This window comes from Barbatula barbatula (assembly GCF_947034865.1).
Source record: "Barbatula barbatula genome assembly, chromosome: 5".
In the NCBI taxonomy this organism is placed as follows: Eukaryota; Metazoa; Chordata; class Actinopteri; order Cypriniformes; family Nemacheilidae; genus Barbatula; species Barbatula barbatula.
The window spans coordinates 9,757,906-9,785,705 of NC_136769.1; the positions used below are offsets into that span (position 1 = coordinate 9,757,906).

At 38.2% G+C, this 27,800-nt stretch overlaps 1 protein-coding gene across 6 annotated transcripts; it reads left to right on the forward strand.

Moving 5' to 3' along the window:
• The first annotated feature begins 545 nt into the window (after positions 1-545).
• On the forward strand, positions 546-26,675 carry stat3 (signal transducer and activator of transcription 3 (acute-phase response factor)). Of its 6 annotated transcripts, none has more exons than XM_079455678.1 (24): positions 546-862; positions 12,911-13,044; positions 15,301-15,544; positions 15,684-15,776; positions 15,982-16,063; positions 16,164-16,264; positions 16,391-16,542; positions 16,613-16,771; positions 16,868-16,960; positions 17,048-17,107; positions 17,186-17,215; positions 18,004-18,097; positions 18,266-18,313; positions 18,397-18,480; positions 18,999-19,097; positions 19,197-19,332; positions 19,735-19,787; positions 19,910-20,004; positions 20,116-20,255; positions 20,482-20,700; positions 21,705-21,747; positions 22,513-22,572; positions 25,123-25,223; positions 25,400-26,675. In XM_079455678.1, the coding sequence occupies exons 2-24, from the start codon at positions 12,917-12,919 to the stop codon at positions 25,501-25,503; spliced, it is 2,418 nt and encodes an 805-aa protein (XP_079311804.1). In that variant the 5' UTR covers positions 546-862; positions 12,911-12,916; the 3' UTR covers positions 25,504-26,675. The 6 variants fall into 6 exon arrangements, 5 of the variants coding, with proteins under 5 accessions (XP_079311804.1, XP_079311806.1, XP_079311807.1 ...); XR_013786611.1 differs by having other exon boundaries at positions 633-862; positions 21,863-22,572; XM_079455677.1 differs by lacking the exon at positions 546-862 and adding an exon at positions 11,992-12,052.
• The last annotated feature ends 1,125 nt before the right edge of the window (positions 26,676-27,800 follow it).

Here is a 27,800-nt window from a genome sequence, read left to right on the forward strand (position 1 = left end):
GACTCAACTTGTCAAACAACACTTTAACAAAGCAGTTTTTAAACATATCGGACCCCCGATTTACAAAATGGTTTCATCCTAAACTCTTTTCAATGCAACATTATGCATCGAGTGATTAAACAACAAATGTATGATGCAATGCAATGCAAGTCGCTTTGGATTAAAAGCGTCTGCCAAATGCATAAATGTAACTCTGACATGACAATATAATAACCTTGAAACTACGTTGAGAGATAATTTCAATATTTTTTCTTCCCCCCCAAATGTACTTTAACTCTTTATAAATACTGTCACGCTGTTATTAAAATGAATGAATCGATTAGGGGCGGACGTCACAACGCTACACCTTTCACATCCACTGAATTAAAGTTGATATGACGTCAGCGCTGCCAGTAATTCAGATGACTTCCAGCCGCGCTGTTCCGCAAATGCGCCCTCCCTCCCGCCGCGCTCGCTTTCAGAGCAGGCCGTTCGAAGGGAGGACACATCTGACGGAACAGCCTACCGTGCCAGCGCCATAAACACGGACGCTCTCAAACTCGCTTGGGGTTTGTCCCGCCTTCTTAGCGTCATTCGAGTTCAGCTATTGGTCAATATCGTGATCTCGTTCACAAGCGTCCTAAAGTCCTGTCAATCAAACAGAAGCTGGAAAATGTACAGCCCATTTTCGCATAGACCGCTGTAGGTTGGGTGCTAGTGGGCCAAGAAAAGTTAGAAAAGACGTTTTTAGAATAGCGAAAGACCTTTTAAACTCGAGTTACTGGCGTTTCGGACGACTCGATAACGTCGCGCTTGTTTCCGCAGGGGACTTGTGGACAGTTCGACACATTTTCTCATAACCCTTGAGCGACACACAGGACGGGTAAGTTATCCAGTCGTGTCTCATTTAATGGCAGTCAAGCAGCGCGATTGAGCGATTCTGTGGATGTTTTCAGATGAATTGTGTTCAGCGGTTTCTGTCCCATACCAAGGCTCGTAATGCTGTTTTCATCGAGTTGTGTGATGATGTACTATAGTGCCAAGCTGCCGTTTCATTTCTGAGAAGGCGATGCGCTGATGACGGAAATGTACACATTGTTCAGCGCCGTTACATGAAACTATAACAATGTATCGCTCTGTCCGGAGGACAACAAACAGTAGTACACGACACACGTTAAAAGTTAACCGTGTTAGTCAGATATTAAGTTAAAATGAGTGAATAAGAATTTGAAAGAAACATTTACAGTTAAATGTGTATCTGTGACGTAAGCCTGATGTAATGATTTTATCCTGATGTGCTGTGTTTTTCTGATTATTAATTATTCTATCCTAAACAACACGACATGTCATGTTGTCGTATATTCTCTCTCTCTCCCTCTCCCTCTCCCTCTCCCTCTCTCTCTCTCTCTCTCTCTCTCTCTCTCTCTCTCTCTCTCTCTCTCTCTCTCTCTCTCTCTCTCTCTCTCTCCCTCTCTCCCTCTCTCCCTCTCTCCCTCTCTCCCTCTCTCTCACTCTCTATTTACATTTAAGTGTGAATTTTATTGGCATGACAAAATGTACATTAGTAATGCCAAAGCTTTTGCAGCTGGGCAGCGCACAATAAGTGCAACCATGTAAACAAACGAAAAGGAAGATCATAATAGTAATAACATAATGTAATATTTACGAAAGCAATATATAAAATTAAGTATCAGAATAAAGGGAAATAATAATCTAATGTTATGTATATATATTGGAAGCATCAGGTCAGGGCATATTCTCTATCTCTATCTCTATCTCTATCTCTCTATCTCTATCTCTATCTCTATCTCTATCTCTATCTCTATCTCTATCTCTATCTCTATCTCTATCTCTATCTCTATCTCTCTCTCTCTCTCTCTCTCTCTCTCTCTCTCTCTCTCTCTCTCTCTCTCTCTCTCCACTGTTGCATTCACACACGCCGCCTTCATCTCCAGCACACAATCGGTAGCTTGTTGTCCTGATTCGCCAGTCAATATATGGGTCGCTTCCAATGTTACTTCTGTACATCTGTGAATCAGTTTTAGCTGAACGTGCTGAGGATTCTGTCTTTTCTAAGGCACCTACAGGGGTATTCCCCACTTCTCCCCCATGATGTAACCTCTTCCCGTATATGGCCGAGGGAATCCTCGTGTGAGGTGTGGCGGAGAGCGGCAGCACACCAGCCTTTGCCGCTGGTCACCGCATTTTTGTTTCTGCTTTTGATGTATAATCAGGGAGTTTTGCTTTTACACTAAAGACGAGACAATTTCGTCCATGTTTCGTAATTGAACTACCTTTGTACAATTTGATTGTATATATATGCTTTAGAGGTTTTTCGTAATATATTACAACACCACTTAACTTTCCTAATTGAAGTTGAAGTATTATTGATAATATTTATCATGGTATATCTATTTTCGCGTTCCAATTTTAACTTTACACTTTTCGAAAAGTTAAGAAATTCATTCATATACACAAAATATCCATGCATTTATACATAAGCTCTTGTATCAAAAGGTTTTTAACACCATTAGAGTAATGGAGATGTGTTTTACTAAGCTTGGTTTATGCATAAATTATATATGATTATGTAATGCTTACAATACTTTTTAAAACTATTATTTACGATAATTACAATGGACATTAGTCCATTCCTTTTATTAGTGTTTGTTCCATTATTTTCAAGTAGTGTCACATCTGAAATGCTTCCTCTTTAGTTTTCTTGTTTTTTTAAGTTATTAGGAAGTACATTAATTTCACATTCATACAATAGCTTCGGTTTTCCAGGTAATTTTACCACCTACTACTCCTTATGTGTTTAAGTAATAATAACTTCTAAATCAGCTCCTTTGTGTGAGAAATGTCTGTCTCATTCAAATCTGACATTTCAAATGACCAATATTAATATCAAACCAATATCATTTAGATATTGGTTTTAGTGGAGTCAAGCAATAGCTCTATCTCCTGTCACGTATAAAGCACTTAAGAGAAGGGTGTAGTGAACATTTTCTCTGACTCCGACCACAAGATCTAGTTTTTCTGGGTTTCCAATGACTCAGATCGTCAGTCTCATTACTGCGTAAACTAATCTAATAAAGATCCGATCCGTTGTATTTTTTGTCCAAATACGATGAAGGGTAAAGGATGTGCTTTTTCAGTGCTTTGATGTACAGCAGAGGCCTGGTGGACTCGAGTGATAATGAGTGTCAGCTGCGCGTTGCACCGGTCTCTCATTTCTCGAGGAGGAGCTCCGGGAGCATAGAAGGACAAGCGACAGGAGGGTACGACGTGAGAGCACTAGGCCTGGACTTTATGTTGCGTTTTATTATGTTCCCTCACGGTCGACTGCCGATTAAGTTCATTTTGCTGTCAGTTTATTTTATTAAAAGTTGTTTTATGTTCCTTCCTTCCTTTATTGAAATTTGTTACAGGGATGTTCCCAGGATAGCAGATTGGTGGTTAATTTTAACTCCAAGGTTTTATTTGTGACTTAGGGCAAACCTTCATAGTCGAAAACATGTGGGTGGGGACATAATTATCAGTTGTTGTTGCGTCAGTACAGGGAGTATGCCAAGCATACCATTTGCTTGCCGAACCCCTGGAATCTGTTTATTGAACCATCTAGCAGTATTTTTGCTTCTTTGCTGAAGGAGATAACGTATTTACAAAGTGTTCTGTAGACCAGTTTGTCCGTTAAGGCTGTTGTAGAACCAACATGGCGAATTCCATGCAAAGGGACCTGCTGGGAATGTAGATAGAAATAGCTCTTTCTAAGGTAATAAAAACATAACGCTTCATTATGTAAGGTCTTTATACACCTCTGAAGACAAAGTTATGTATATTATATTGCCTTTCTGCCAATAGATCCTGCAAAATAAATTTACACACTGGACCTTTGAGGAAAACATGGAAGTTTGCCATAGTAAGTTCTTGTCTTATCAAAGCAGCATTAGACGAAAAACATTTCCGCAGTTAGAAATGCTGGGTTCACCTTTAAGCGTTTAAATATGAGTGAGAAGTCACATCTGTGGGTCAGAATGTCAGACTAATATTGAACTGATGCATGCTTCAAGCTCATAGACTAAAGCTGGTTTGCACCGAGGTGTAATGAACTATGACCGAGCTTGTTGATACGAGTGAAAGGTCACTGTATCCCAAGATATAAGCACATGTAAGACTACCTGCTAGACATTTCTTCCAGATGGACTTCCACCACTGGCCGTTAGGATTTGGGGGGTAATAAGCCACGAGCAACCCGTCCTTGAGGTTTCGCTCCTTCAATCCCGGCATATAACTAGGTTGTGGAGCAAAAAGCTCCCCTGCTCTGCCTCCTCCACCAGGTCTTTCAAGGCCTTCTGCAGCTTTGGGCCTCTAACCCCGAGAGTCTTAAGGAATCGCTGTGCGGAGGTTCTGGTGAAGCCTCTGTAGCCAACCGCCACTGGAAGGGAATATGCTCTCCACCTAGCTTGCATGCTTGTAGATGCAAGCTCTGCATACTTCTCCCTTTTTCCCTTCAAAAGCGGGCTCCATCCCGTCTTCCCATGGCACAGTAAATTCGTCTTTGTAATGGTGGACCAGATTACAATATCAGGTTGAGGAGATGTTATGACAGTCTGCTGTGGGAACTTCAGTTTGGCGACCAAAATCGGTTCTCAGGTCCCACTCACCTGCAGGTAACAATAGGAACCTCTCCCGTACGAAGCTGCTTAGCCCCTCTCCCCCTTGCTTGACAAATTGGATAGGCTGGTATACACAGATCGGCCCATGTGATGGTCCTATCGATTACTGCCTCCCAGGTTGTCCATTTTCCTTGCTGGGATTGGCTCACTGTTCTGACCCTGTAGCTTTCCTCCTCCTTCATGACCTCCTGGACAATCAGCCTTTTCCTCTCTGTCCTTGTGACTTTGGATCTTTGCTGTTGTCCATCTGAAGCCTGCCCTGCCGTGCCGGAGTATTCCCACAACCTCTTGGTGTTTCCGAGAAGTTATGGCCTGATACACAGTTTGTGGTGTGTGTCATTTTCTTCCTGTACAAACTCGGGCATTAGCATTTTGTACCACCATTTTGTGTGGTTACAGAGAAAGCCATGTTTTTATGTGAAAGGTCAGCGGTGTTGAATCTTCCAAGGCTTTTCACTGGTAGGTCTATCAAGCGTGGGATCTTCTCACCACTCACTGAGAAGGAGATGTGTTCCCTCCTGGCTCCTTTCCGGATCGAAAGACTGCGTGGCTTGGATGGCATTATCTTCATCCTGCCCATGTGAACAGGTTTTCAAGCCTTTTCAGAAGCCTGTTTGGGCCGCTGTCTGAAGGATTGTGCTAATATAATCCATAAAGCTCAATTGAGCAGGAAGCCGCTGACCTGATGGGGATCTGACTCCTCTAACTGTCTGTCTACCTCCAATAAGTAGGTTGTTGGGGTGTGACGAGATCTCGCGGCTCCCTAAATTTAACCTGTGCGACCTCAAAATATATTTGGGAGTATTGAGTGCACCGGCCCGACCATTCATATAGAAACGACTCAACGAAATTACTTTCTTTCCCACCTTTCCCACTCATCCCACCATGTAAACACACGCTAAACGGACAGGTTTCTACATTTGCTTATGTCTGCAGCGCCTCGCACATAAGCAGTAGTGGTTATGATGGTTTGCACTGGCAGCAGGTACATTTTTACCACAAATACAGTATAGCAAGTACACATTACGTTATTTTTAATACATTTACTGGCAAACTCTTCAAAAACGGATAATCTGTCTCTTACATTTGTGCAATGCAAGCATAAAACATGATGTGTTTATGAAGTTTTAACTGTTTCTCTGAAGACTATTAGGGTTCAGTCAGTGGAGGAAGGAGGTTTGACAGTGTGATATGATCTCCACCTCTGCTAACACAAGCACTATCCAAAAGCATATACAGAAAACAACCACAGCTCTTTACTAAAAGCTGTTGAGAAAACAAAGCATAATATTTGTGCAATTACTGCCTGTCAGTTGAGTTTGTGCCAAACATTTGCCATGTTTTGTTTACACATTGTTAATAACTGCCTAATATAATTAATTAATATAGAACTTTAATTTGTTTTGATAAAGTACAAGATGATTTTAGAATGCCTACATTTTTAGCATTTTGTGTTATGGTGAATAAAATAATTTTTTCCCTTTATATTCATCATTGAGGATTTCTTTAAAAAAGTCAAAAAATCTCTTCTCGTTCTCGTGAACGCAGTCTTGTGTCTCGTCTCTTGGATAAGTGTCTCGTCACACCCCTACGCTGTTGTTAAGAGTATGGGAGAGATGAAGTATCCCATGGTCATTCCTTTCTCCACTTGATGCCACTCAGTTATAACTTTGGAAGTTGGTGGTTGTCTTGGTGTAGAGGCAGCGTTAATAGTTTTGAACACCATCTTATACAGCATTGGTTCATTGTTTGGGAGATGTTGAACATATGAGGTTATTTTTTTGTGATCACCACATCATTATGGGATCTGGCTTTCTGTTTACGCTCAATAAACTTTTAAGCTTTGGGATGTTTTTTGTTGAGGCAGGAAATAAACAGGATTCTCTAAAGAGAGATGTTGTCTGCTACATGTTGGTACTGCTTTATTGTGGTGTAACATTATATTAAAAGCATGAATCTTATTAGCTTAACTGTCAGTCTAATGGGAAATATCACTTTCAAGAATTGCGTTATTTATACAGTATATGGATTTTCAAATAGTAGGTTTCAATCAATTTAAATGAGATTTTATTAGAAGCATTAAATCAGTAGATTTAGTTGCAAACTGTAGAACAAGATCTGAACATTTCTCAGTCTAGCTTCTCATTTTATTCCTGCCAGGTGGTCAAAATAACGTTTTATTGTGACAAACGATCCCTTTGTTTAAATATTCTTAATATGCAGAAGAATTATATGACAATGTTAAGTTCTTTGCTGCACAAGAATTCATTACCTTTGAATTGATGTACGATCAATGTTAGATTATGACATTTCTGACACACTTTCATATGTTGCTTTGATATGTCTCCCAGGCTTAGAGGTCTGCATACTGGTGTGAAACTCTCTTAGTTAAATTTAAGTGCTGGCCACATCTGTCAGCTCAGCTGTTTCTGATATTACTTATTTATGTCCTGAGCTCGACCTAGAAGCATCTGGCTTTTAACCAGACCTTTAAAGAACTGAGTCATTCCTAGTCTACAAGAATGAAAGGTTTGTTTGTTGGCACTGCAGATATGTTTTATTTGACGGGCCACTGCCCCTGCTGTTATTGGCAAATGGCTGATTCGCATTGAGAATCACATTTACGCTGCTACTGGTCCAAGCAAGTACTCTACAGCCATGCTTTATGTAAAAGTTTACCCAAAAATATGAATTCTGTCATCATTTACTATCCCTCTTGTGATTTGTGCAGTTTGGTTACAAACTTTCATTAAAATATAATTTGTGGTCTGCAGAAGAAAGAAAGTCATAAAGGTTTGAAATGACAAGAGGGTGAGTAAATGATGACAGAATGGTTGGGTCAAAAAGGGACAAACCCAACTGTTGGGTTATAAAACAACCTGTGCTACGTTGTTTCTACTTATGATGGGTATTTTCTGGGTTGATTCAACTCAATGGTTGGCTTCCCCTGTATTTGAGGAATAAAAGTGTACCTTTTTATAGTCTGGAACCTTTATCTTCTATAAAGAACCTTTTGTGCAAGATTTAGTCAAGTCTAACAAAGAGACTTTTAAGAAACTTTACTTTTAAAAGAAAACTTTACGTTGTGCTACGTGAGATGTTTTTCTAGCTTGATACCCCAAAGTCATGGCAGGAGTTTGGGGCAGTGTTGCCCTGTCGGATAAGCAAACAAACGCTTATTTTTTTGACAAAATATTTATACATACTGACGACATCCAGCTTATCCTTTGTGGTGTTACGATAAATGCAAACACGAGGGAAACTTGCCGGAAATACCACACTAGGCAAGACAATGCATTTGTCTACAGACCCTTTGAATGAGTGTGCCATAGGAGGTGAGAGACAGGGCAACACAGAAAAGAACAAAGAAGCGAACAGTGATGTATAAAGTACCTAAAAGCAATATTTAGTGTATATTTAGTAAAAATTCAAATATCTTGCCAGAAAATGACTTCAGTAGAAGTGAAAGTAACCTGTTAGAATATGACGAGAGTAAAAGTCTCAAGTTAGTAATTTGTGATTTTTAACGTCCTTCTTTGTAGGTTTGTGGAGTGTCAAACAAGATTATGTACATACATCATTCATTTTCTAATAATAGGCAGTTGTTGTTGCCTTACTTCTTGACCGACTCTCAAATGATTCGTTTGGCGATTCATCTGTCTAATCCCCTCCTTTCTGTCAGCATATTCTGATCTATTCTGGTTAGATGGTCTAGTCTGCTGTGATTGGACTACCGCATGCGGTGTCGCAAATGGAACGTAGGCGGGCATTACAGGGAGTGACGCAAATCCGTCCCGGAACTGAAATACGAACAACAGACAATTGTTAATAACGACTGTTAATAACTTTATTCGTTCACCTTCGGCTTTACAACTTTGCAGACTTACATTCACACACAGCAACATTACACAGTGCATGAAATGTAATTTTAAGGACATTGTAATATTTACTTGGTAAATATTCTACTTGAGTATCAAAAGTACTTTTTATATGAAATCTACTGAAGTATTTAAAGGAACGTTTAAGCGAACGCTTTGATAAAAAATTGTGCTTACATAGAAATTTACAACTTTGAAAAAGCTTAGTCTTAAACTCGGTAGTTTTATCTGGAACAACATTTTGCCAAATTGCTAAACTATCAAAATACAAGTTCAGAAACCACATCTTTATAACTTTGTAAAAGGATAGTTCCCTCTTCCCGCAAAATTATCCCTCTAGAGAACAACTTGGAAGAAAATCAGAACAAATCTGTCTGGCCCTTACTTCTTTCTTTTCTTGAATTTGATTTACAGTAACAACCCAGTCATTTGATCATTTATTGGAACTGAAAAATTATCTGTTTGTCTTTAATAGAAGCAGCACATTAAAACCTTTTGTTGAAATGAACCGCAGAGAGCAACTTTTTGCACTTGTACATTGAGCTTTAACCAATGATTGGTTCAGCACTGTCATGGTGACCGGATCGCAGACTTGTCTATTACAGTTCTGTTTCTATACTTTTATTTTGTAGTAACGAACATGCTTAGGGGAAATGTATCAAGAGTAATAGTATACATTTTGTTCAGGAAATGAAGTGGAGTTAATGTAAAAGTCTTTAAAGACTCAAGTAAATTACAGATAGTCTCAAAAAATACTTAAATACTGTACTTATAATATTTATTATCCGTTGCCTTGCAACACTGGAAGCGACATGCCGTCTGTCATCCTGCAACTTTCATGTACATGTAATGGGGGCTAGGTCACCATTGGCATGTCTGAATACATTTGTCTTTTGACTCAAACCGACAAAGCGACTTGAATTCGAAGTGCTTTCAAGGTGCATTTCATTTACATTGTGTGTCGTCTGTGATGTAAACTTCTGACCTTTTTGTGCATAGTGCCATGTTCAACCAGTTGAGCTGCAGAAACCTATAATGAATTTTCATTATTGAAGTTGGAATATCATCCTTAGTCATCTTCAGTAAAAATGTTTGATCAGGAAATTGTTCACACAGCGTTTTTTACATATATCAGATGTGATTACAAGCTAATGATGCTGGTAGTTAAACACCTTGTGTGTTTTTATTAATAATAGAAGCGTGTTATCTGTCCTCTATTTGCATACATCCCCTTCATGGTTTGTCATTTGAGAGCTGCAGTTTAACTTCCTCTAACTTTTCATCTAGCTTTGTGCGCTCTTCTGTCTACTCTCCTACTCAGATGCTCTGACAGATCTACTTGCTGCCAAACCACTAATGTTCTAGAGCAAAATATGACTCATTGTCTGTTATATTTTCTCACAGCATTTTGACTCAGCCGAGTCCATTTCTAGTCAAAAGTGAGTCTGGTTACTTAACACGTTAAAGGAAGGAAGAAGGCAAACCAACATTGTGTGGTACGGTATTGTTTTGAATCTCTCTTGACACGTTGTGTAAGTGATCAGCTGACATTTAGGTCACAATTGGATAGATGCTGGTCTGTTTTGGGGATTTTTTTTGTTGTTTTTGGGAACATTGATGCGGTTGAAAGTTGAGAATGGGTGCCAGGTGGTGGGAGATACCCTAATCTCCCTCTGGGAGAACGTGGATCCGAAGCCTTAATGTTTTTTTATCTACACTTACATTACTTGGTCATATGATACGAGATAATGGGTGTCATCTAATATGCAGTGTCCCCAAATAACAAGGATGCATTTAAACATTTCCTGTTGTGTTTATGTAACACTATATTGTGTATGTGTGTGTTATGAGGGCTAAAAATCTCACTGCATTTAATATATTTGTTTTACAAACACCCCATTTAATACTTTCTTATAAGTATTATTTTATAGTCCATCGTAGAAAAAAAGACCAGAATGGCTAGACAGCAAACAGTAAATACATTTGGCAATCAAAAACATTTATAATATGATAAATATAGAAAAACAGATAAAGAAATACTGATAAATGTAAAGGAGTTCTATCAAATTGCTCAATAAACAACAGTAATTTGTCTTGATATTCAATGTAAGACATACACATTTATTTATATTTTAATATATACTTTTTATTTATATTTTTTATGTAATGTAAAAGCATTAGATAATGAATTACAAAAATATGCAATAAAAAAGTAAATGCCAATAACAATGCCAAAAGTGATGTCTGGGTGACATGTTTGTACAATATTTGCTTTTAATGCAAAAATTATAATAAAGATTATATAAAGGGAAGCAAGCATGTGACAACACTAAAGAAATGACACTTTGCTACAATGTAAAGTAGTGAGTGTACAGCTTGTATAACAGTGTAAATTTGCTGTCCCCTCAAAATAACTCGACACTCATTCATGTTTTACAAAAGTGAGTACAACCCTAAGTGAAAATGTCCAAATTGGGCCAAATTAGCCATTTTCCCTCCCCGGTGTCATGTGATTCATTAGTGATACTAACACTAGTGTTATCGCTGTCACTCTCTCATACTGTTCACTGGAAGTTCAACATCAGTTATTAATATTTATTGATCTTGTCTTTTGGTCAAATCTTGTAGCCGCTCATGTCTCGCTCGTCATTTTTGCTAAGATTCCTTCAATTCCTCCCAAAGCTGACATGCTACATGAGGCCAGTTGCATTTGTTCAGTATTTATTTTAACAACAGAGTGCAGATAAGTAAATCGACTTTGTATATTCAGCTGTTTTGTTTTATATAATTAGTATTTTATTGATTTTTAAACACCACTGTTACAAAATAGTCTTCACAGAAGTCGACATTACAAATGAGATCTTAACAGAGATGATATATTTGAAAAACAAAAATAACAAAAAGAAAAGAAAAGAAATGAACCAAAAGAAATAATAGAATAAAAATAAATAAAATTATGAAAATAAAATAACACATGAATCAAATGTTTTACAATAAGCACCACGCTCTCATCTGGTAGCAATATATTGCACGTATTTCCCCCATTTCGCCACATATTTTTCCGCCCTGTCATTGATGTTGAAATAGAGTTTTTCATATGATGCAACCTTCGCCAACTCCGTGTTCCACTCCTGGAAAGAGGGCTCACCTGGGTCCTTCCAGTTTCTCATTATTATTTGTTTTCTGATCATTATACTGGTCTGAATAAAGTCCGCTGCTTCACATTTCGTATTCAGCTGTTTTTAATTTAATTGCATCATAATTAGTTTTTGCAATAGTTTAAAATGTTCAAATGCAGTCCAATATTGGGATATATTGTGATAAAGTCCTAGCAATTATCGTACCATGTTTCATACCATGCACATGCCTAGATGACATATTTTTTCTCTTTGGGTCCAAGTCCAACCCTCTGCGTCATATCACACCTTTACGGGAATTAAGTCCCTCACTTCCCCATTGCTCCTTTAACAGGCAGACATGGCGACTGTAGTTGCTACCCATTGTGTGGATAACTATGTAAGTTTTTTTTTTGCTTTTGTTTTAGGTTAGCGTTAGATTGGATTATTCTGGTTTCTCATCAGTATCAATCTCTTTAATAGAGTATAATATTTAATAAAGAATGCTGCAAATGCGATACAGAAACCAATGACAGTTCTGTTCTGGCTGATAGACAGCTCCGTGTTCGGGAGAGTTTTGTTGAAAAGGAAGCGAAATTAAGAAAACCATGTTTTAATCTGTGAGGAACTCCGGACGCGTTTCCCTTTTCTACTCTCGCTTTCTCTCTATCTACAAACTATCAGTTATTTGTGTGGGCAAGCTGGGGAGAAGAAGGGTCCAAGGAAAGCGTGCTTAGTTTCTAATATTTTTCTGTTTGTCAGCATAAACCTCTGCGTGTGGCTGTGCATGCATATGTGACTGTGTGTGTGTGTGTTCAGTAGCTGTTTGATGTAATACTCAGAGACCAGCTTCATGGGCTTTTGAGGTTTTCCTCTTTAAACGGATGTTCGCTAGGCATTAAGATAAACTGCCACTGATTTCTGTGGCCTCGACATGCTCCTTTCGCTTCCTTAACATCTTTAATGTTTGTCTGGTGTAAACAGTATGGTGTTACCATGAAGAACTTTATTACACCATCTACTGTTATAAATGAAACAAAAATGAATCTGAAAACAGTATTGCATGTATAGTCTAAATGCAGTCTTTTGTTTTGTAGCGCATAAGAGGAAGTTCACTAATATTTTTCCTCCTCTCATAACAAGGAGCTATTTCTGTAAGGAGAAGAAGTTGACAGGCTGAAAGACCTGTTATGGTTGTTTTTCTGTTTTGAAGTGATGTATAAATTGATCCATTCATCTTTCACTCTCTCTCCTATAGGTCAACATGGCCCAGTGGAACCAGTTACAGCAGTTAGAGACGCGCTACCTGGAGCAGTTGTATCACCTGTACAGCGACAGCTTCCCCATGGAGCTGCGGCAGTTCTTGGCACCCTGGATCGAGAGCCAGGATTGGTGAGTTGTCAGCGGTAGACAGGATATGACATCATCAATGTATGTTTCATTTGTTTCATAAACTCAAATCGAAAGCCACAGAGACATGACATGAGTTACAGCAAACGCTTCTCAGTTCTCGCAGAACTATTTCAGAAGGAGCCGTTTCTCACATCAGAAAAAAAGATACCCATCACTTCATTATCACTTTAAAATGGTGTTAAGGGGACAGTTCACTCAAAAATAAATATTCCGTCGTCATTTACTCACCCTCGAGGGTTTCCAAATCTGTTTAAGTTTCTTTGTTCTGATGAACACAAAGAAAGCTATTTGGAAGAACGCTTGTAACCAAACAGTTCTTGGCCACCATTGACTACCATAGCAGGAACAATGACAATGGTAGTCAAAAGTGCCCCAGAACTGTTTGCTGTCCTACGTTCTTCAAAATATCTTTTATGTTCAACAGAACAATTCAATTTATACATATTTAAAATAACTCGAGGGTGAGTAAATGAAGACAGAGTTTTCTTTTTTGGGTGAACTGTTCCTTTAATACCGTTTCTCAATAGCTTGTAGAGAATTCATAACCCCTCCTATCCATCATGTTTGGACTCCCCACTTCCTTACTCTCAGTATGCCTGTCAACTTTGCACTTTGGCTCTTTTCATGTCATGCCTCTGCCCGTAAAAGTGCTCCTGGAAAGTCTTATCTGAAGAATAACACACACTGTGCCAAAAGTTCTTTGTATTTTTACATTGTGTCAGGATGACTGGCCTGTAAGTCATCTTAATGATTTTGTTGTGGATCTGAAATGTCACACTCAATTGACTCATGTCCGGTTTCCGTCTTCAGATTACTTTCTGTATTATAGCACGCATGAATAAACAGAAAAGAGTACGGGTAAAGAAAGTGACATCATCATCCATCATCAGTGCTCAGCAGTGACTCTGGGTGCTGCCCAAAATCCTGCTGTTCGATAAAATGACATGATATTTGTCCCAAAGCGACATTAATGTACATGGCATACTTTAAGATATGTTGATTTGTTTGGAACGAATGAGGAAGAAAGAATTGATATGTTTCTAGAAGGCAGATGAGTTCAATCTGGACCATTACATTTGCTTGACGTTGTGTGTGATGTTGCATTGAAGCTGAGTTTTTTCTCTTCAGCCTTTTGTAGTTCATAGATAAAACTGATTCAATGCAGAATGTTGTTTCCTGACTTTTGCAGTTTTGCTAATCTTCTAAACAATGTCACTGCTGCATTCTGCATCAAGCGCAGACATTACTAAAGTTACTGTATGTCTGTCAGGGTTGTTCTACTAAAGTATAATATATTTGGTTGTAAGTTGAATGCAGTCATTTGGCATTTTAAATAATTGTTTAAGTGTATTATTTAAAATAAATAATTTATAGTATTATTAAAAGTATAGTTTAAGCAAGGACTCTATTGTTTAAAGGGATAGTTTGACCAAAAATAAAAATGGTCATCGTTCACCTTGAAATATCTTTATATGACTCTTTCTTCTGTGGAACACAAAAGAAGATATTTTGAGAAATGTCTCGGTGGTTTTGTGTCCATATGATGGAAGTCAATTAGGGGCCAAGTTGTTTGCTTATTAACGTCCTTTTAAATATGTTAGTGTTTTGTGGAAGGTTTGATATAATGATATAAGGCTAGAAAATGATAAAAAAAAAACATTTTGTTGTCGGGCGAACGGTGCCTTTAAAGTACTAAAAGGATTGTGCTGTAAGTGTATTTAAGAAGGTTTGTTGGAAGTTGTCTCCAGGCATTTCTCAATGATTGTGTAAGCTCGGGTGGAGTTTGGTTGAAAGCTAAAAATACTTGCAGGATCTGAAAACTCCAAGAAGATTTCTGAATCTTTCATGTCCCAGCTTCAGGAACTTCCAGGAATTCGAAGCTCATAAGTATTTCAATATCTGTGTGAATAATATGCATAGAAGAGGACACAAAATTGTCCTCTTTAAATTTTTAAGGAAAGAGTCTGGTCTATTCTTGGCTTACTAATATAGCCTGTGAAAAGCTTTGCAGACAGACACTTATGACCTATTGCTTTATATAATTGAAGCGCTGTAATCTTTAGCACAGTCTACACATTTTTTTTTAAATCCGCTTTGTTTATTGTTTTGGAACACTATTTATATACAAGATACATATCGTTCAAATATCTTGTGGATCCCTGGCAATCGATCAAGTTCACGCATGGAATGCAATAAGCCATGCATTACTCACATGTTTGCTCTCATCTACCTTAGGGCGTACGCAGCCAACAAGGAGTCGCACGCCACGCTGGTGTTCCACAACCTGCTGGGGGAGATCGATCAGCAGTACAGCCGCTTTCTGCAGGAGAACAACGTCCTGTACCAGCACAACCTACGGCGCATCAAACAGCACCTGCAGAGCAAGTATCTGGAGAAGCCCATGGAGATCGCTCGTATCGTTGCTCGCTGCCTGTGGGAGGAGCAGCGGCTGCTGCAGACAGCCACCACTGCACAGCAGGTCACAAAAACATCTACCCTCATGAACGAGCACAATATTGTACAATACAAAAGATTTTGGAAACTTAAGAGATGCCTGATCGCATTGTCTTTAGCTGCTTAAGCAACAATTCAAATACTTTTTCTTTTCTTGTCTGTAGGACGGTCAGGTCGCTCACCCCACGGGCACTGTGGTCACCGAGAAACAGCAGATATTGGAACACAACCTGCAGGACATTAGGAAAAGAGTACAGGTTAGTAAATATTGTGACTGAACATTTACATTGATGCATTTTGGAAGATGTTTTTATTCAAAGTGACTTACACATTCAAGTTACAGAATACATCCAAATGTAGGTGTTCCCTGGCAACTGAACCCACCACCTTTTGTGACGCAAACACAGTGCATGATTATATATTGATTATCCATGCCAAAAACTCTTTTTTCTTTTTGTGCAGGACATGGAACAGAAGATGAAGATGCTGGAGAACCTCCAGGATGACTTTGACTTCAACTACAAAACTCTGAAAAGTGCTGGAGGTATGGCAAGCCAAGTTAAATGTTTTGAAAATTCTCAAAAAGCTTCTTTCTAGTCGAGGAATTATGTGTGGCATTACTCTCTCTGTGTGAAACTTTTCAGAATTGTCCCAGGACCTGAATGGAAACAGCCAGGCAGCAGCTACCAGGCAGAAAATGGCTCAGCTGGAGCAAATGTTGAGTGCTTTAGATCAGCTGAGGCGGGTAAGACACTGACCAACACTAGAAGCCTCCCAGCAGTGTCACTCCAGAATCACAAACAAGATCTTTTGTACAGCAGTAGCTTGTGGTGTGAACGGTCATCATCATCATTTTACTGTCGTTCTGCAGCAAATAGTGACCGAGATGGCTGGCCTGCTGTCTGCCATGGATTTCGTGCAGAAGAACCTGACAGATGAAGAACTGGCTGACTGGAAGAGGAGACAGCAGATCGCCTGCATCGGAGGACCACCCAACATCTGCCTGGACCGTTTAGAGACATGGTACGGAAGAGCTGTCCCTTGACAACCTGACACGCTATTGAGTTCTGTCTTAAAGACTCCTTCCTTTCAGGATCACCTCATTGGCCGAGTCACAGCTGCAGATCAGACAGCAGATCAAGAAGTTGGAGGAGCTTCAGCAGAAGGTCTCGTATAAAGGAGATCCCATCATTCAGCACCGCCCAGCTCTGGAGGAAAAGATCGTAGATCTGTTCCGCAACCTTATGAAGAGGTTTGAAAAGCACATTACCTTTTTATCATCTGATATCTGCTACTGAAGCCAGTAGATCTGAATGTGTCGTCTTGTGATCTGCTCTTCACATTGCAGTGCATTTGTCGTTGAGAGACAGCCTTGTATGCCCATGCACCCAGACCGACCTCTCGTCATCAAAACCGGTGTGCAGTTTACCACAAAAGTCAGGTATTTACACACAGACGAGTCACGTTAAAGTATAGAGCGTTTTGAAGAAGGAAAAAAAATCCCAACCTAACATCTCTTTTTTTTCAGGTTACTAGTGAAATTTCCAGAGTTGAATTACCAGCTGAAAATCAAAGTGTGCATTGACAAGTAAGTGCAGTCTTATGTGTCATATCAGATTGAAATGACTTTTTTAAAATTAATATTCTTTTCTCTTGTGTTCGGCAGGGAGTCGGGCGATGTGGCAGCCATTCGAGGGTGAGTTCTGTGGTCAAATGTATTTCTCAAACCTAAATTTCCCGGATTGCTGTTTCACAATACATATTTTCATTTTTGTTTTTTATCCTATGCTTTATAATACAATATTTATTTATTTATTTTTAAAAAATGCTTGAGTATGAACTAAATAAAATCCAAGATACTACAGTGTTTTTGAACTTTATAGGGAAGAAATCTGTAAAAATATTGCACAATGTACAACTGTGGTTAAAGGGGAAGATCACCCAAAAATCTACTTTGTGTGATTTATTTATTTACTCACCCACATGACATTTAACATGTTTAGGGAATTTACGGCGTCTTCGGAGCACAAATGAAGAAATTTAGGTGACATCCGAGAGATACCTTTACTAGCACATTAACTAAAGTAAATAATATAGTTTACTACCATTTATAGTAATATAGTGTACTACATGTCATAATTTGTCCAGACTTTATTTTAATGCCTGGATTCCTATAGGCACTTAAATTGAAATGAACTGAATTGTCGCCTTTAACAGTATAGTTTTGTCAAGTAACGTTAAAAACTATGACATGCTACACATGCTCCATTTGCTTACATTTAAAGAAATCTATTATATTCATGAACAAAATATTATTAGTAGAATAACACCAACCAAATTAATATTAAAGGTTCAGATCAGGTGAAGGCTTTTCTGGAATAGTTTTTTTTCCATATTGGCCATTTATACTTCACCCTGTGACATTTGGTTTTCTGAACCACAGTCAAAAGTCTCTTGTTTTAACCATTTAACTTATTTCTCCAGTTCACGCAAGTTCAACATTCTTGGCACCAACACTAAGGTGATGAACATGGAGGAATCCAACAATGGCAGCCTGTCCGCAGAGTTCAAGCATCTGGTGAGTTCACTCAAAAACATTCATGTGCTGTGTGAATCTACAAATATGCCAAATGACATACAGTACATGGACAAGATGCACTTATGAATTAGATTGAATCTTGAGTCAAAGTTGAGTGCATTGCGTTAGGGTAATGTGTTTTTGTATTTGTTCTCCTGTTATTTATAGACTCTACGAGAACAGAGGTGTGGGAACGGAGGCCGAACCAACAGCGATGTAAGCACAGTTTTTATTATTATTCTGAGCTTCTGATAAAAATACGTAATCTTCGTTGTTTAACACGACCACCTGAATTACAGGCTTCACTGATCGTGACTGAGGAACTACATCTGATCACATTTGAGACAGAAGTCTACCATCAAGGCCTAAAGATTGATCTTGAGGTATATCACACATACACATGATATCACACGATAAAGTTAAGGGCTGGATAACCATCATTAAAGTGATCATATTAAACCCTGAGATGTGGGTTTTAAACCACACAGCTCCTGGAAATTGATTCGCCGTGCCAAACCAGTAAGGTTATATGATAAGCTGTTACCATGGTGGCAGTTGTGGGAGGATATGAATATGTAACCATAAATCGTGTCCTTGAGCGTGCCGCGTCTTATTAAAACTCCTAGCACACAGTGCTATGCCTATTACACACCGATACGGCTGTACGTGCTGAATTATGGCTTTCCTGTAGATAAAACAACAGGGTCACATTTAATACCAACTCGCCGACAGCGGGTAATTAAACGGCCTTATTAAAACACCGGGCTATGTTTGCTCGTGGGGTTTTGGAAATAATGATGTAACCTCGGGTCTCTGTTTATCAGATTTCTGAATGAACATTCTGTCCAGAACTAACAGGGTTTATGATGAATTATAAATGCTTGTCTTTATCTCTCTTCAGACGCACTCTCTTCCTGTGGTGGTCATTTCTAATATCTGTCAAATGCCAAACGCATGGGCATCCATCCTGTGGTACAACATGCTGACCAATCATCCCAAGGTTTGATATGGAACCACAGCAAGCGGTTCTTATTGCAAGCGTTGACGTGAATTCTTTAACGGAAGAAGACTTTTCATTCTCTCCCTCCTATGTTCACAGAATGTGAATTTCTTCACCAAACCTCCAGTAGGGACGTGGGATCAGGTGGCTGAGGTGTTGAGCTGGCAGTTTTCTTCCACGACTAAGAGAGGGTTAACCATTGAACAGCTCACCACACTTGCAGAGAAACTGCTGGGTATTTGTATTATATATGATATATTATCTTTACTGTATGTCTATATGACATGATATAATAGTAAATAAATAAGAAATTATTATATAATTGTTTTGTCATAATACATGTAGATGTAATGCATTTTGGTTTAGTTACTGTATACGTCTTCTATTAAGGAATGTCAATAAAATAATAGGATTATATCATATATTTTTAATAAAAAAATAGATTCTTTTAAAATAGAATTTATATAGATTTTCAGTTCATATTGTAAATAAATCCGACAATATAATATATCTTACACATTTAAGATGAATTTATGTAACTCTGTCGAAAATGTTTAATAGCATTACTTTGTTGACTTTTGTATCTTAAGTGTCTGTATATATACTTTTAATTATTTGGGTTCTCATTTTTGTGCAGGTCCGTGTGTAAACTACTCCGGTTGCCAGATCACATGGGCCAAGTTCTGCAAAGTACGTTTATGTCATCATTTTGTTTCATGTCCTCTTTTCATTTTAGACTAAGCCACCAGACTAGCTGATTCAGATTACCATCGAAATACCTGAAACATGTTGTGCTTCTATGTGTGTTGCAGGAGAACATGGCAGGCAAAGGTTTCTCGTTCTGGGTGTGGCTGGATAATATTATTGACCTTGTAAAGAAATATATCTTGGCTCTGTGGAATGAAGGGTGAGATCTACTACACTCTTTTGAAAATGGCTTATGTCTAATATTTATAGTTGGTAACTGTATCAGTCACTCCTTGTTTGGTTTCAACAAGCTCTTATGTGTGTATGTTAGGTATATTATGGGCTTCATCAGCAAGGAAAGAGAGCGAGCCATTTTGAGCCCAAAGCCTCCTGGGACATTCCTGCTGCGCTTCAGTGAAAGCAGTAAAGAGGGAGGAATCACCTTTACCTGGGTTGAGAAAGACATCAGCGGTGAGTGCATTTTGGACTGTCAATTTAGAGAACGATTCTGGGCCTGAACCAATCACAACAAAGCATGCCAGATTTGCCGTAGTTCTGCCTACCATTTATGCCATCACTAATTCCTTAAGTGATTCTGCACATTCAATTCATCATTGATTTCCACTGTAAATTGCCTTCCAGTGCTTGTGTTAAAATGTGATGAAGCGTTTCTAACTGTGGATCTGTGCACAAGCAGGTAAGACTCAGATCCAGTCGGTGGAACCGTACACGAAGCAGCAGCTCAACAGCATGTCCTTCGCTGAGATCATCATGGGCTATAAGATCATGGATGCCACCAACATCCTGGTGTCACCGTTGGTTTACCTCTACCCAGAGATCCCCAAAGAGGAGGCCTTCGGCAAGTACTGCCGCCCGGAGGCTCAGCCTGAGACAGACTTTCCTGACCCTGGATGTGGTGAGTGTTTTTCATGGAATGAGACGCATTTTTGCATATGATTAAAGCGGCGGTCATCCTACATATTTTGTTTTCTATTGGGACACGTCAATTTATTTAACAAAAGACGTCTTCGAGCATGACATCATTTCCTGTTTGAGTTATCGGACAAAAATGTGCATACTCAGCAGTTTTCTGTCTGTTGAGCAACACATCTCCTGTTACGTCTCATTTATTTTGGAAGCGGCTATTTTTGCATTAGAATTTTTCTGAAGTATACCAGATGGGTAGGGTTTACTAGAACTTTCTCTTTCTGAGGATACTGCTTAGGAACGTGAACATGTGTGTGGTTTTCATTTTCTTGTGTTTTTACAGGAACATTTCATCTAAAAATAACATTTTCTCAACATTACTTATGCTTATTTTGCCTCTCTTAAGAACAAAAACAAAGTTTTTTTGCAGAATGCCCAACTTCTCTTTTTACTCTTAAAGTGAATGGAGATGACCTCTAGAAAGTACAATAAATGTCCCACCTTGACACATTTTAGCAACAGTCAAGATTATTTGTTCAATGATGACTTAAAATATAAATTCTTGGCCACCATTAACTACCAGGAAATGTCTTTGTAAATTTCTTTGTTCTGTTGAACACAAAAGTAGATGATATGAAGAATGCAGACAAGCAAACAGTTCTGGGGCACTTTTGAGTACCATTGTAATTTGTCCTTCCTACTATGGTAGTGAATGGTGGCCAAGAACTGTTTGGTTACAAGCGTTCTTCCAAATATCTTTCTCTGTGTTCATCAGAACAAAGACATTTATACAGGTTTTGAACAACCGGATAGTGAGTAAATGATGCAAATGAATTTTTGGGTGAAATATCCCTTTAAGATGGTTTTATGAAGATATATTGTTTTGAACATGGCAGTAGGTACATGTTTGATACAGCACGAGTATGAAATTATTTTAAAATAAATAAATATGTGCTGTTCTGTTTGATAACACATTCTTTGTTGTTCTTTCAGCTATTCAGCCGTATCTGAAGACCAAGTTCATCTGTGTCACCCCGTAAGTTTAATTTTCCCCTGTTTCTCAGTATGTGTGTTTGAGTGAATGATCTAGCTGAAGTCTCTCTTTTCTCTCTGTCTTCTTGTAAACGTGGAAATCTTTGGTCGTTCTTCAGACAGGAGCAATTTCAGTTCACTTCTCTCAGTTCCGTGTTCGACATGGATCAGGGATGTAACTACTGAATCTTCCAAGGACCCTTCCCATCAGCTATTAAACCACAGTCAAACACAGGAAGAGAGAGAGAAACCAAGGAGATAGACTTTAAAAAAATTACATAATCAGGAATGCAGAGTTTCTTTTGTCATTGACATCATGTATGAGTGACCTAACTTGTGGGTATCTGTTGTGTAAACACTTTGTTGCCTTGTAATGTTTTAATTTAGCAAATACATTTTGCAAGCTTTAAAAAACGTTAGCACACTGACTGGAGATTCTGACTGTGTGTGACCAATTTGTATTGTCATATGCATAGAACAAAATCATAAGAGAGCTTAATGTATACATGAATATTTTATTTTCGTAATTCAATCTGATAAAGTAGTTAATTTTCCTTGGAGATGGTGATCTTTAACCATATAAAAAAATGTAACCCGTCCAAATGTCTGCAGAACTGTACACATCCCACTTTAGATATCATGCTATGCAACACAAAATGGAATAAAACCTGTCCTTGCTTGACTCAAATCCCAAATACTTTCAATATGTTTGTACTGATGGACGTGTGAGTGTGTTAGGCAGGCTATATAAACTGACCTCTCTTCATAGGTGTCCTTCAATCGTCATGGACTTCCCGGACAGTGAACTGCTTGGGAACTGCTTCCCTGGGTAGGCAATAGGGAGCTGATGTATATGTGTGAATGACATCTGGTAATGACTTTTGTCTGCGAGCAACATCCGTTGTCCATCACACTCCTGTAGTTTGTATGCTAACATAGATTGTTTCTTTTAACACCTACCAAACTTCACGGAGGATTCTGTTTTGCATCCTAAACCTAACCAGGCACTACATAGAAAATTGTATTGCATAACTACCCTAAACTAACTCTCTTATGTAGTTCAAGCTTTTTCATTTAATGTGGCTTACTCATTTTTTTCTGAAAAATAACACATTTACTGGAATGTCGTGCCCGGTTGGGATAGTGTTACTGAGAGTACTTTATCCATGAATGTCTGGATGTTTGGATTTCAGTGGAACTCCTATAAAGTTCAAGGGCTGGAATAGTGTCGTCTCTAAATCTCACATTGCTCTTCTGGAAACTGCTTTGTGTCATTCCAAACTTATTTTTGTTTGTTTGGCATCTATATTATTCTATATCTATGTATTATTTCATGTTTTTGTTTCACACAAGTCACAGTCTCTCACTTGGTTATTTTGGCTTTATCTTATTTTGGGGGGTTTCTATAGGGGATTGAGTTGCATAGAAAGTCTTTGCATGTGGTTTGTCAAATACTTTGGTATCTCTTTGTGTCAAATAATGTTTGGCTAAGTTTTACTGAAACAAAACAGAGACGTCAGATCAAGATGAAGCATAAACCGGAACTGCCCTCTTATCTAAAACATGATAAATCAGACTTCCTGTACAGAAGCTGCACTATCAATAAATAAACTTGTCTTATCTGATGATAAAAAAGAAAAACAAATATTTACTTTTCTCGTTATGTTTATAAGAAAAAAACTCCAGAAGAATGGGCATCGACAGTTATTCTAATACTGATATACAGAACATATAATGCTGTTCAAAGTAGTTTACACTACTGTATATATATATATCTGTGCATTATGAACTTCAACCATAATGTTGAAAAAATTAAAGCTAAAGCTAGAGCAACAGTGTGGCCATTTACAGAAGTCAGCGTCTCGCTAGAATAGCAGTAATGTGTATTGTAAGTAGATTTATATACTGTACCATCACCTGTCTACACCAATCACAGGTGAGGATCAAGTCAGGCACAACCCAACATAGATATGGAAAAACATGAGACAACAAGATAATTTTAAAGCAACAACAGTTGAGGGAATAATCCATGTTTGATCCCTACATCTGTGCCACTGTTTATACACACATCTCTCGCGGTTTAGAATTTTCGTATAAACTACAGTTGGAAGTAAACCCATATCAAAGGTTCTCAGGGAAACCGCTGCTAACTGGGACGTCTGTTCTTGTAGGAATACTTGGTTTTTATTTATTAGTTCCATTAGTTTTTTTATTGTCTAGAGTATCTACAGTCCAAGATAATAGAGCACTCTAATAAGTAATAGTTTTCTGCTAAGATCTTGTTTTTGTTTCTGGGGTAGCTCATTTCCATTTAGCCTTTCAGCATTGTCAATTGAAACCAAAATATTGCTGTATAATTCATTCAGATGTACAGGAAAATACATTGCATATTACAGTTACTGTAACCGTGAAGCTTGCCAATGAAAGTTTGGTAAAGTGGTTGTACAGTAGCTCATCTTGGCAAACAGGTGGAACAAGGACGGTTCCATTCAATGAGTTTCAACGTTTGAGGTTACTCGTGTATAACCCCAACTGATTTTTTTTAGATCTTTTGGGTTGTTCGAGGGATGATCTGAATGCTTAAATGTATTCGACTCCGTTGGTGTTACTGTTTAGTTTAGACTAAACCCTACAAACGCCATAAGGTTGGGCAGTACCTTTGGAGACAGGTGATTTGGGCATAATCCATTTCTTACCGGTCAAAGTTCTGCTTATATGGATGTTAGTGATCTGCAAACTCAATATCCAAATGTATCCCTTGTACTATTTTCCCCACTGTAAACCATCTCCCTTGTACTGAATAATGTTGTTTGAATACAGTACATGAGCAGCATGGATGCACAGAGTCTCAGCAGACACACATTTTTAAAGCAGTTAGATGACCTCCTACCCAAAACAAATCCATCCTCGAATCAAGTGGTCCTCCAAATGCAGCGGTATTTCTGGATGAGATGGCGTCAGACCTCCATACATGTTCCTCTTTGCAAATTTGTGATCTCAGGTTCAACAGTTAAATCACATGTAATGGCATTAAGAACAACTTTGAGTGCTTGTTTTCGTGTCCTAATACAGTGTGAAACTGCTTCACCATCAAATTGCGTAAATGGTTATTTGTAGTATCAAGAAATGTACATGAAGCAACTTTGCCCCTGGTTTATCATTCCCCTCTTCATACTGATTAATTTTCTAGCATGGGAGGAATGTTTTGTGCATCATCTTGGGTGTGTTGTGTCTTGACAAATCATGCGTCCTGGAGTGAGTGTTCATTTCCTATGTGGTCAGATGCATAGTCGGGTGTCACATGATATTGGTTTGGTGGTGAATGTTCGTTCATCTTCAACTTGTATGGAATTTCTAATGTGTAGTTGCTCTTTTTCAGGACTAACTCTGGCAACACAAGTGATTTGTTCCCAATGTCCCCACGCACGCTTGACTCTCTCATGCACAATGAAGCGGCCGAGGCCAACCCTGGACCTCTTGGTAAGATGCATGTATATTAATATGTAAATAAATGCCATAAAGTCACCAACGTTTTACTGCACTTATGTATAAAACAATTTTTTTTTGCACATTCAGACATTTTTATGGACATGTGACTGATTCGTTTTGGGTTTATATACATATAATATATTAGAATATGGGTTATTTTTTCCCAGAATCCCTCACTCTGGACATGGAGTTAAGCTCAGATCATCCTTCACCAATGAGAGAAGCGTTTCCGGCCTCAGTCTCAGAAATGGACACCTGCCGGAATGTCTAGCTTTTCAACATTTTGTTTTTTTCTTCTAAAGAATTATTGTTGTGTACATAATATGCTTATGTGCTATAGCTGCTTCCTCTTTCCATGACAGTTATGTTTATTTTTGGTATTTACAGTTATAGCCAAATATGTGCAACACACCAACAATTTTGGGGTGTTTTATTTGATCAGTGTTGATATTATTTTGAATCAGATTCATATTTTGCGATGGTTGTGGTTAGCTGTTTTAATAACGAAATGTTAAAGGCATCCAACAAAATATTTTTTCTCTTAAATCTGTTAAACAGCAACTTTTCTGTTAGACAATTTCCTGTAAATTTGTTTGGGGTAAGTTTGCATGTGTTTTCGTAACAGATTCCTACTGCTGTGTGATCATGTAGGTGTATAATTTTCCAGATGATTGATAATAGGAATAGCCTTTCACTTGGATTGCCATGAGTATCACAGGTGTTGTTAAACAAAAAATATATTTTTGAGCTGTAAGCATAGCATAAAACAAGTGAATTCTTCATTCTTTACATACATTTTGAGGATTTAGTGTAAAGGGTAGTAAACTTTGCAGTTAAGCAGTATACAAAGTATAAAAATGATCTTGGAACATGTTCGGTAAAGAATGGCTTGTTAGTACAGTATGACTTACTGTACTGTGAGATCATCATTTGTAAAGTTTGTGCATGCACATCGGTCAAGTTTCTCTATAAGCTTCTATCTGGTTTTCCATGAATATACTGTATTTTAATGTTGCAAAACTTTTACTCTTTTATTGGATGTTTTTGGGAAGTGAGTTATATGTGAAGATAACTATATTTTACACAGATGAGCAAATATGACTTTCCACCATATTCCCTTTTTAATGCTAAATTACATGGCAAGATGAATTGTTCCTTTAGCCAAAAGGACTGATATTGTTACAGAATTACACACATATGAACACGTGTATTTCAAATTTTCACTTGCTGATCTGTGATTTTTGTCCAGCAAAGTAGCGCTGCAAAGTGGAATATGATGTAAAGATTGTTTTCTCGTGGTGTAACTACTTTTTTAATGTTTCAGTTTGTCGAAGTTTCTCACTCTCTGTATCTGTCTTGCCACTATAGTGTGTATATTATTATATCAATATACTGCACTATGCATATCTCTTAACTGTAAAATGAATTCTTGATGAAAAACAATGATTCGCTTTGTGTTCTTCATGCAGTTTTGCTTCAGAATTCATACAGTGTGTGAAGTCAGGGATTTGGCTGTGGAGAATAAGATGAGGACAACACAGACCATACACAGAAATCAGAACTTGTGGTTGCCATGGTTTCCCTGTAACTGTGAATTAACGGGCAGACAGTATCCGTTTGAGACCCGGTGGAACACAATTAAGTGATATTTCAGTGGATATTTAAGGGTCATTCCCGCAAATAAATCTCATCTGTCTTTATGCATATAGGGTAATGATAGTGTTTATCTGTCTTCAGCTAACCATCATTACTCACACCCCAGTTATTCTGCTCTAAAGATTACCAAACAGTGTGAAAGAGAATGTGCGCTGGACATTACACATTTGCCTTTTTCAGGGTTTGTTTGATGAGACGTCATGCTGTTTGTTTGGTTTGGAGTGATGATGTTTTTAAATGTTTACACTGTGAGCGAGTGAAGAGTCTGGGAATAAATCACCTTTAATTATATTTTCATTATGGTGGAAACAAGAGATTTTTTTTGTTTCTTTGTTTTTGTTTCCTTCATACATTTTAGCCATTGTTCCACCCACTGCACTGATTCTCAATTTGAATTCCAATACATTCATAAATTATTTGTATTACACAGGTGGATGTTCCCAGAATCTTGACATACTCTACTCAATCCGCTTAAACTTCAATCGATGTAGATAAACGTATCCATTTAACCTAACTAAAACTGTGCCCTCCGATTCTACGAATCCCCCTCACCCCCCTGTTTCTGTCTCTCTGGGAATGAGAGAGAATATGCTGAATAAGGGTTCTTGCCCGATGGAGGTCTGCCAATTCGGGTTGTTTATCAGCTCCACCTGAAGAGCTGTGATGGATATGCACCGCATCTGTTTCCGTTATTTTCTCTCTGCTCGGTAGTTTTCCTGCAAAATTACAAAATGAAATAATTTGTTGACAATCAGCAGTTATTGATCCCCCTGGCCTATAATATCATAAGGGCTTATCCTGTTCTACTTTAACAGGGGGTACGTACAAAGGATTGTAGGACACATGACAATTCTGTTTACCTTTGAAGGGATAGTTCACCCATAAAACGAAATTTCTCTCACCATCTACTCA

Bases quoted from the DNA above. Each gene is read 5' to 3' on its own strand.
- stat3 (XM_079455677.1), top strand. From the start codon at position 12,014: ATGGCGACTGTAGTTGCTACCCATTGTGTGGATAACTAT. The intron at 20,005-20,115 runs GTGAGATCTACT...TGTGTATGTTAG, and splicing joins TTGGCTCTGTGGAATGAAGG to GTATATTATGGGCTTCATCA. The intron at 22,573-25,122 runs GTAGGCAATAGG...GCTCTTTTTCAG, and splicing joins CTTGGGAACTGCTTCCCTGG to GACTAACTCTGGCAACACAA.